General features: G+C 43.0%; 1 protein-coding gene across 1 annotated transcript; it reads left to right on the top strand.

The window, feature by feature from the left end:
• Window positions 1–4,294: 4,294 nt before the first annotated feature.
• Window positions 4,295–8,445, top strand: LOC311087535 (uncharacterized protein; the record flags this gene model as incomplete). The annotated part of the gene is made up of 5 exons (XM_084120861.1): window positions 4,295–5,887; window positions 6,048–6,261; window positions 6,605–7,189; window positions 7,807–8,019; window positions 8,171–8,445. 5 exons carry the CDS (start codon window positions 4,295–4,297, stop codon window positions 8,443–8,445), a joined length of 2,880 nt encoding a protein of 959 aa, XP_083976987.1.
• Between the last annotated feature and the right edge of the window lie 1,848 nt (window positions 8,446–10,293).

Raw genomic sequence — 10,293 nt, forward strand, 5'->3', positions numbered from 1 at the left:
GTGAAAATAGCTTTAAAAGGGGAGCAATCTCACAACTTTATAAACTACTGTTATCACACTCCCCAGATAATTCAACCTTAAAATTAGAAGCCTGGAAGAAAGATCTGCAAATAAATGTATCACTAGATGAGTGGGAATTGGCTTGTAGTAAAGCACATAAGCAAACTATAAATTCTAGGTTGAGATTATTACAATACAAGTGGCTTATGCGTGTTTATGTCACTCCTGCTAAATTAAACCAATACAATCCAAATATCCCAGACATATGTACAAAGTGTGGAGAAGAAAAGGGAACATTGTTCCATTGTATTTGGGAATGTAGAGAAATTAGGACATTTTGGGGTGCAATAAAGCAAACTGTGAAGGATATTATTTCTAAAGACCTTCCTCTGGAACCTTCTTTTATAATTTTAGGCGTATATCCCAAGCACACAGGATATACAAAAAGCGAGAAGCTGTTCATTGATATATGTTTATTACAAGCTAAAATGTTGATTGAACTGCACTGGAAAATCATAAGAAGACCAAGTATTGGACAGTGGGTTAAGCAGATGTTGGCTACTCTTCCATTGGAACGCATCACATACTTGCTAAAAGGAAAAAAGGACTTGTTTGAGTATTTGGAGACCTTTCATGCTTTTTGCAGAAGGCACAGACTTAACAGAAGATCAAGAGGAGGACGACTCTCATGAATAATTTTACAGTCAGTGATCTGCTCGTTGGGAGATGGTTGGTCTCTGTTAACTTGTGTCAAAGGGCATTATGGATATAACATCTTATATATGGTAACATTGTATTTTGTGTCTGAGAGGGGGTTCTGTTGTATGTCATTTCAAATTCTAAAAAGACAAATAAACATATTGTTGGAAAAAAAAACTGCCATGTAATCAGCCTTTTGGCACTGACAGCTGCATGGTGAGTCTACTAAACATGCGAGTCATATGCACAAAAAGGTTTATTCATTGTTCTCTCCTCACTCAAAGAATAAAAAATGATGAGGTGGCCGAGTGGTTAAAGCTATGGACTGCTAATCCATTTTGCTCTGCGCGTGTGGGTTTGAATCCCATCCTCGTCTTTAGTGTTTCGAGAGAGCCAAGTGCGCCTGCCAAAGCACTTTGCAGCCAACTATAACGTCATCATACTAAAAATAGCTGCGGAAAAATACTACTGGCAGGCAAGTGGCTGAGTGGTTAAGGCGATGGACTGCTAATACGTTGTGCTCTGTGCGCTTATGGGTTCGAGTCCCATCCTTGGTGTTTAGTTTCACAGAGAGCCTGGTGAACAGGTCAACCACAGGGGTGCCGATCATGGCGAGCTTTAGCTGAATTGCATTTTAATTATAGCTGCAGAAAAAGCTCATGTTCATTTCTGAAAACATTGTTAAGGTCAGGATCAATACAAGAAGCCCCCTGGTGCATGGATATGACCATTAGAAATACAAAAACACGTTCTAAGGGAGGTCCAAATCCTGGATACACCAGCCTTCTTCAAGCTCATGCTTTCGCCAGCACAGCGAAAGCAGCACGCAATAGAAGCAAAAGCACAATTCTTTTTTTCCAACAAGTCACGAAGCCTCCTAAGAGACCGACAAAAATTGCCAAGGCTGACTGTATTTCAAGTCATCCCAGCGGGGTATTGGGTAAAGTTTTCAACCAGCAAAGATCACATCTCGGATGAGCCTCATAGACTACGATATTGCCTCTGCGAAAGAATGCCGGCGAAGGTAGCGACGTCTCCCGTGCTTTTATCTGGACATGGAACGACAGGGTGGTATCAAGCTTTAAACTGCCATGTAATCAGCCTTTTGGCACTGACGGCTGCATGGTGAGTCTACGAAACAGGCGAGTGATATGCACTTAAAGGTTTATTCATTGTTCTCTCTTCACTCAAAGAACAAAAAGTGCGCTGCTTTCGTAATTTTGGGGGGAGAGACTTATGGGGATCCTGGTAGCAAAAGGGGGGGAGTTATAACGCTCAATCTCCAAGAACATATTTGAGTTCGGGATCGATTCGACGAGCCCCCTACGAGGTTGGGTAGGATAATGAAGAGTGCAAGGACACTGCAAACATATTCTGAGAGAGGTCCAATGCACATATTCATGACCCAGGCGTTCTCTCTAGGTTCTTTCCAACAAAGCAGAAGCAGCACACAAAAGAAACATAAGCACATCTCCCTCTATCAACACGGTTGTGAGTCTCCTAACCCATAGAACCCAACGCTCCTTGTAGGTCAGTCGAAGGGTTACCTCTCTCATCAGCCCAACCTTTTACAACACATTGTGGTGAACTTTATCTCCGTCAATCCCATCCTCGTCGTTTGATGTCTTTAGTGTTTCGAGAGAGCCAAGTGCGCATGGCAAAGCCGTTCAAAGTACCTCGCTGCCAACTTTAACGACATCATCCTTAAAATAGCTGCAGAAACACACCGCAGCCCAGCTTCGGGCGGGCGTGCAGGTGAGTGACGAGGTGGCCGTACCCTGCGGCGATCGGCCTGCTAACTATGTTCCTAACAGTTCCTACCAGTTCCTAACAAAGTCCTACCAGTTCATAACAGGTCCTAACGAAGTCCTAACAAACTCCTAGCAATTCCTAACAGTTTTCCTACCAAGTCCTAACGTGGGGCAAAAAGACCAATAAGGAAAAGGGAAACATCCCTTTTCTCCATTGGTCCTTTTGCTCCACATGACTTTAAGCACCGTCTCTGACCGCGTCAACGCGTAAAGTCAGAAAGAAGAGGAAAGCAGAGCAAAAAATGTCCGGTCGACAGTCAAGTTAACTTAGTGACAACAGAAGAAAATCGGTATGTAACGTTACAAGCAAATTTGAATTCTTAAACTATTAATTTACAAGCTGTTCTTTATATTGAACATAACAAACGGAGAGTGATAAAGTTAATGTTAAGTTATGCTGTCAACCATCTGTGCATCACTGCCAGCATCCCAGAAAGAGACTCTTATAATTAACACAACAAAAAAGTGTCTGTTAACTACGTGTCAAACTCTCTGTTATTTTTTAGCAATAACGTTAGTTGTTGTTGTTGCTGTGACTCGATGTAACTGAACGGTCCGGAGTAACGTTAGCTGCCTGTCTCTGTAATAACCCCTGCCCTGGATGATGAGTGCTAGCTAACATTAACGTTAATAAAATAAGCAAATAAATAAATAAATAATAAAATTTGAAAAGGGGTGCCTATAATTTTTCTGATATGGGTCAATATCACCGTAGAGTGCCCTTCAGCCCTCAAAATACTCTTAACCAGTTTGATGTAAATCACCTTGTTTATTCATTTTGGAACTGTATTCATTCATTCTAGTGTTGAATTTTCTGCCACGGAAGAGACAAAAAAAACTGTTGTCTTGATGTCAGTAAAGTGGATGGCCTTTTCATAAAGGGGCAGATTCCTCAGGGTGGACAACCATTTAAACGACATGGATAAACTTTTCTTTTTTAATAAATAAAAATATGTTTTTATTACCAAATCATCACCCTATGATGATTATTCATAAAGAAAAACGTAGATAAAAAATATTATGATTTGATTATATAATACTCTCATTGAAACTGAATGAGCAGTGCGTGCATGGGTCGTATCAGAATAGTACGCAAAAAAATCTAGATAATGTCTCTAAAGAGCCAAGAAATGCTTGTTTATGAATAGAAAAACAACATGCAACCAACACTTCCCTATTGATTTTATGTTAAGTTAAGACAGATTAGTAGTTAAGACAGATTAGTTATTTATGACAGGACACTGACACCAAAAAGCACTCAATCATCAATATCTCAGTGTTTTCCCTGACATGTACCCTGATATTTGCAGAAATGACAAAGACAGGCAAACCCGACGGATACTGGACAGGTATCATGTACCAGTATGCGCAGGGGAAATACAAGTTTACCACAGGTAAGCGGCCAGGGGCCAGGAAATGGAAGGCTGTCATACAGCGGATTGACGCCTGTCCGTTGACTCCGCCGTTTAACCTACAAGTCCGGTATTATGACATCTTCGGGAGAAGAATCCCCTGCAGTTGTGGATATCATAAAGTAAGTAATGAGTATACTTAATGTTGAAATCTGTGGCAGTTGCCATAAGCCATTGTGAGTCAAGCCACAGGCAATTAAAAACATCTACACAAGAAAATGCATTAAATGTCCCATTACTTGTGTTTGGATTGAATTTAAATTATTAACAATAATGTTTTAAACCTATTTTTAGACTAAGGGAAAAAGTTAACTCTTTTTTTCACAGTCAGGTGACCAGACAGGTGAGGCAAAGAGTGGCTCCAGTGCAGGGATGCAGCAGGCAGGCCCCGTGGCACACAGCAGCTCCAGTGCAGGGACTCAGCAGGCAGGCCCCGTGGCACACAGCAGCTCCAGTGCAGGGACGCAGCAGGCAGGCCCCGTGGCACACAGCAGCTCCAGTGCAGGGAGGCAGCAGGCAGGCCCCGTGGCACACAGCAGCTCCAGTGCAGGGAGGCAGCAGGCAGGCCCCGTGGCACACAGCAGCTCCAGTGCAGGGACGCAGCAGGCAGGCCCCGTGGCACACAGCAGCTCCAGTGCAGGGAGGCAGCAGGCAGGCCCCGTGGCACACAGCAGCTCCAGTGCAGGGAGGCAGCAGGCAGGCCCCGTGGCACACAGCAGCTCCAGTGCAGGGAGGCAGCAGGCAGGCCTCGTGGCACACAGCAGTTCAAGCTGTCAGATTAAGTGCTGTCTTTATAGCGAGAACATTAATGCTGAACAATTTTCAGAGCATTTATCTGACTTCCATGCAGAGGAATGTTGTGAGCAGTGTGGGAAGAAGGTCAGTGGTGCACTTGGGCTTCTCGAACATATTTCAGAAGGTCATGATCTTTCAGTCACCAGCGGGTATGCACCACAACAACCCCCACCACAACAACTTCCTCCACAACCGAGACAACCTCCTCCACAACCGAGACAACCTCCTCCACAACCGAGACAACCTCCTCCACAACCGAGACAACCTCCTCCACAACCACAACAACCTCTTCCACAACCACAACAACCTCCTCCACAACCACAACAACCACCACCTCCTACTCCTGCTACATCACCATATATTATCCCCCTGAGGCCATTGGTGGTGAATTGGCCAAGTTTTTTGCCTAAGCAGTTCATGCGGGTCATTAAGCCAGCTGACAGGGAGTGGATTGCCCAGTGCCTTTATGAACCCACAGGACAGCTGAAGCAGCAGTTTTCACAAAACTGGTTCTATCCTCCCAGTCCACCAAAGGTGACAACTGCACCACCTGATCCAATGACCTACTTCAGGCAGAGGATGTTCCTGTGGGCACCAATGAGGATGTGGGGTATCCTGCTTAAGTGTCATCAGTGTAACACAAAGATGCACCACTCCGGGATTTACACTAAGGCAAGGGAAGTGATTGATGTTGACACCAGGTACTACTTGATTGGCGGGGACTATCCACGATGCAGTAAGTGCATGATCCCCGTCTGTCCGTGGAGTACTGAGATGTTGGGACAGCTAGATCCTGCTCACAGAAACCGATTCCCTGCTGTTCTCATAACACAGCTGGCTCTGGACAGGAGGTGTGTTACAATGCTGAAACCCCGAACTGCAGGGAACAGCTCCAGTTACCTACAGAAAGCACTGGAGGAAGTTCACAGTGAGGAGTGGGCAAGGCGGACCATTGACTACTTGTCTGACTGTGAGCTTCACAAAAGGAGAAGCTCCATATACCAGTGTGAGGAAGCAGTCTATGAGCTACCACCACCTTTTTGCCCCCTACCTCTGGCACAGTGGTTTGAAACAGTGCATGCCAATGAGATCCTTGCTCACCTGGATGAGATGAAGGGTGTCATCACCTCAACATACGGCAGGATCTTAAAGCTTGACTCCACAAAAAAGGTACAGGCAGGTCTTTGTTTTCATCAATGGTCATTGATTAAAATTGATAAGGGAACACTTAATTGATCCCCAGGCGCAGAAATGTGGGTGTTTTGTTGGCTATATTTTTTGTGTTTTATTTATTATTTGTTTATGTTGTAATACTGATTTATTTTTATAGATCACAAAGAAACTTGCTGGTGGCATTGCGGACACAGCTACGTGGATGACAAACATCAGCAACGAATGTGGCCTGGTCCTGAACTGTGTGCTAACCACTGGTGAGGGAGCTGGTCTTGAGGACTTGTGCCAAGGCATTGTCAAGCACTACCAGGACGCCGGGGAGCCAGAGCCAGAAGTCATTTATGTTGACCGGGATTGCTGCAGCGAGACAGGTACAGTATATATAGTGTATAGTTTGCTTCTGTTTTACCTTTCTATGATTGTTTTTTGTATACTGTATATTCTCTACTATGTAGCAGAAGGGAGTTACAATACACGTTTCATTTTACAACCCTGCTGGATTGTGATCATTAAAACTACCGTCATAATGTTTGCGTTGTAATGTAATATTTATTACAGGCACAAAAGTAAACTTTTAGCAACATGCTTAACTTGATGTAGTTTTAAATGTATTCCTAAATTAAACAAGGATTCAAGTTGTTGTAATGAGGTACTTCATTCTATATGATATGTTGCATCCTTTCATGATTGTCACATCATTGTTCATGTGTACAGGTGCACCCCCAGTTCTTGTTTGGTTTAAACCGTGGAAGACCATTGTGAGACTGGATATTTTTCACTTCATGAGGCGATTCACTGCTGGTCTCACAACAGAACACCATCCTCTGTATGGCACCTTCTGCTCCAAGTTGTCAAGCTGTATCTTTGAGTGGGACCAGGATGACATCTCTCGTCTCAAGGATGCAAAGAGGTCACAGCTTAAGAGAAAGCATGGTGGTCATGCTCCCACGGAAGCGCAAGTTCTGGCCAACATCAGCTCCAGTGAACTTGCCAAGCACTGCAAAAGGAGAACTCGTGGGGTTGAGGAGACACACAGCCTGATTGAAGGATTGCTGAACTCCATGTGGGCTCTGACTGACACATCAGGATTATGCCTGATAAACCCTGAGAGCATGAAACATGTGTGGGAGGTGCAACAGAAGCACTTGCCATGCATCCAAGATCCACCTGGTGTTGAACTATACACCAAACTTGGCTCTGGGTTACAAAAGGGAGACAAGGTCCTGGATGTATTCAGATGTGGCAGAGGGTCGTCCTCTGTGGAAAGCTTTCATCGCCACCAGTGCACCTTTATCCCGGGTAAGTAGAAATTCTATAGTGATAGAAATATAATTTTTTTAAACGCCCTCACCATCAAACACAAAACAAAACTCTCCCGCATAACTAATCCGCTCAGCATAATAATGGGTTCACCTCAAAGCCCCCCTATCTGAACTGTACACCCGGGCAGTAATCAGGATAGCCTCTTTGATTAAGCAGGACCCCCATCACCCCCTTCACCAGTCCCCTTCAGTCACTGCCATCAGGTCAACGTTGCAAAGTCCCACTGGTTTGGAGCAACATCTATGAAAAATAATATTTTGATCCTCTGCGGTCATTACTCTGAACAAACAAAAAAAGGCACTGTACTATAATTTGTTTAACAATGTCAATGTTTAGACATTCTTTTAGTTCTATCTTGGGTGGGTGTGTGTTTGTAGATGGCTTTAAATGTGTATATTGTTTAAATGTTCAGCCTTTCTGTTGTCCTGTGAGAGGCAATAAAGTACAGGGACAAAGCAGGCAGGTCAATCCCCACAAAGCAGCAGAAAATATCTTATCAATCTAAGTTATAATTTTCTGGTATGTCTCAAGTGTCTAAGAGGAGATAAAAAACTAATATTTCAATTATCATTTGTGGGTTTTTTTTTTTCAAGGATGGAGAAGTAATGCCATGCACACACAGATGTACATGCTTGAGGGTGGATCCAGGTGGAACATGAACCGAGCCCATGAAGCTGTGGATGTGAGTGAAACGTCACACACAATAATCTATGATGTCTGCTTGATGTCCAACGTCAATGCCCTCAGCAACAGTGTCCTTGGCCGTGCACTCATTCCAGAATTTATTCTTCCTGGGAAACCCACCGGTAAGATCCTCCAGGAGATAGCATTTTCCTTGTGACTACACTTTTATAAAGTCAACAAATAAACCTTTACCTGTCTTCACTCACCAGTGACAGTGGCAACCTGTCAATTCTGAATTAAACTATGTCTTTTTCCTCATGATTCTTTACATAGGTGAGCGTATTGCTGTGGAGTATTTGCTGGCTCAGTCTGACAAAGGAGATCTGCTGAATCCACAACGGCACAGTGAACTTGGCATCATTCTGCCAGACCTGCAGGTAGAAGTTCAGGAGGAGCAGTGTCTTGATCTCACAATAAGTGATGCAGCTGACATCCTCATTGAGAGACCACCTGAAGCCACCCAGTGTGATGACCAGCTGGATATTGCACCGCCTCAGAATCCTTTACCACCTGACGACTCACCCAACACATCATCTCTGGTAATCTGACCATTTCCTGATCATCTGTCATTGAAATTCTACAGGAAAAGTTATTCATTTGTATATACTATGAATGATGTGTGCATATACAGCAATACATTTTGTACAAAGGCAATTTAATAATCAAAAGGATATTTGTTTCTCTCTCTCTCTGTCACACAAATCCCCAGGACACCGGTTTTGATGTAAGCGGTGTCTCTTGCAGTCCTGTCAGTCCAGCCAGTAGTTTACCTGCTGAGGACAATTCCTCTAGTAGACCCAGCACATCAGTCCAGGTAATGAGACTAATGTCTTTCTGTATTATTCTGTGGCTCTGTTACGCTTGCGAACCCAGTGTTATGTCCTGCTTTTCACTGAATAGCACTTGAATGTATGTACTAGGGCTGTCAATCTTCACAAATATTTTATGCTCAAATGTAGGCTATTCAAATTTACCATGTAACTATACACTATGGGTCCAATTTACTAACATCCCGAATAAACAATACTAATTTCCGAGTGCATTCTAAAATATTGCATGTGCAGTTTTCATACCTGTTATGAGTGATTTACTAACAATTATTGCGTAGATGACAACAGAAGCAAACACAATGGAGGTGGCAGTATTTAAATGAGGGTTTTGCGTATTTTAATGGTTTGTGCCATGGAGAGTTGGGAGGGAAAGCAGCCACTGCGTAAAAACTCAGTGCGTCCCGAGTATGCAGAAATTGTCCTGCCTAAGATTGCACTAAGTACTTGGGACAGCACACCTAAAAGCCACTTTGGGGAACCCCAGCAGAAACAGATACAGTGTGCTGCAATGACCCAGACTCAAGGAAATGCCAGCAGATCATGCTTCATCCAGCCAGATGATCCGTGTCCGGTTGCTCCGCGATCTCCTGGCCCTGTACACTCCAATGTCCTATTCCCTCTCCGATACCTACAATGGGTTGTGTCGCTATTACGACCGGCGCGCTGTAAACTGTTGGTAATCGTTCCCTCTGGCTGGATGAATTTTACACGTGATCCATGCACTGCAGCAGACTTCCATCTGACAGAGAAAAGGAGTCAGGTCGAAACGAAATTTGCTTTATTGGCATGAATGTTAATACAACAGTATTACCAAAGCTAAAGAAAAATACAAAAAAACAATTCCATTCATAAAGTTCATCGAATAAATAAAATAATCTAATTGTATTTCTATGTATTGGATATAGAATAATATTATAAAATATTGTTAATTTCTCTACGTCTTCTTTCATTACGGCTCTGTCTCCTTCTGTCAACGATAGCGGCAGCCATCTCTGCGCAACACTTGGCGGTTTGCACCTTCCTTTCAAACGTATTAAATACAGATGCTGTTGCACTCACACTAAATTACGGTTAGGTTTGTTAGATCACATTGCGTGTAGTAAATAAATGTATTTGCATGTTACCCTCCCATTACTTTGCACAATAAAACTGAAACGCCCCAAATTGCATTTTCATTAAGGCAAAAGTACTAAATGAACAACAGGTGCTATTTTGCACTTTTTAAAGACGTCATTCTGCTTGCACACCATTAGTAGATCAGCTTATGTGTTAATTTGCTGGTGATATCAAGTTTGCACATGTTTTTACTCACGCAAACCTTTAGTAAATCAAGCCCTATCAGTGTATAGTTACATGGTAAATTGTAACGCAATTACAGTAACATATTTCTTTTTGCTGTAGCACAGTAATATAACGCATTCCAAAAAAACGGTAATATTATACCCGTTAAAATCAGATGTAATCTCCAATGACAGTAACTAGTAATATATAATGTATTACATTTTAGAAGTAACTTACCCAACTGTACACTATCGACACAGGGTTATACATTCTGTAAACCAGATG

Source organism: Abramis brama (assembly GCF_963993115.1).
Source record: "Abramis brama genome assembly, chromosome: 7".
Lineage (NCBI taxonomy): Eukaryota > Metazoa > Chordata > Actinopteri > Cypriniformes > Leuciscidae > Abramis > Abramis brama.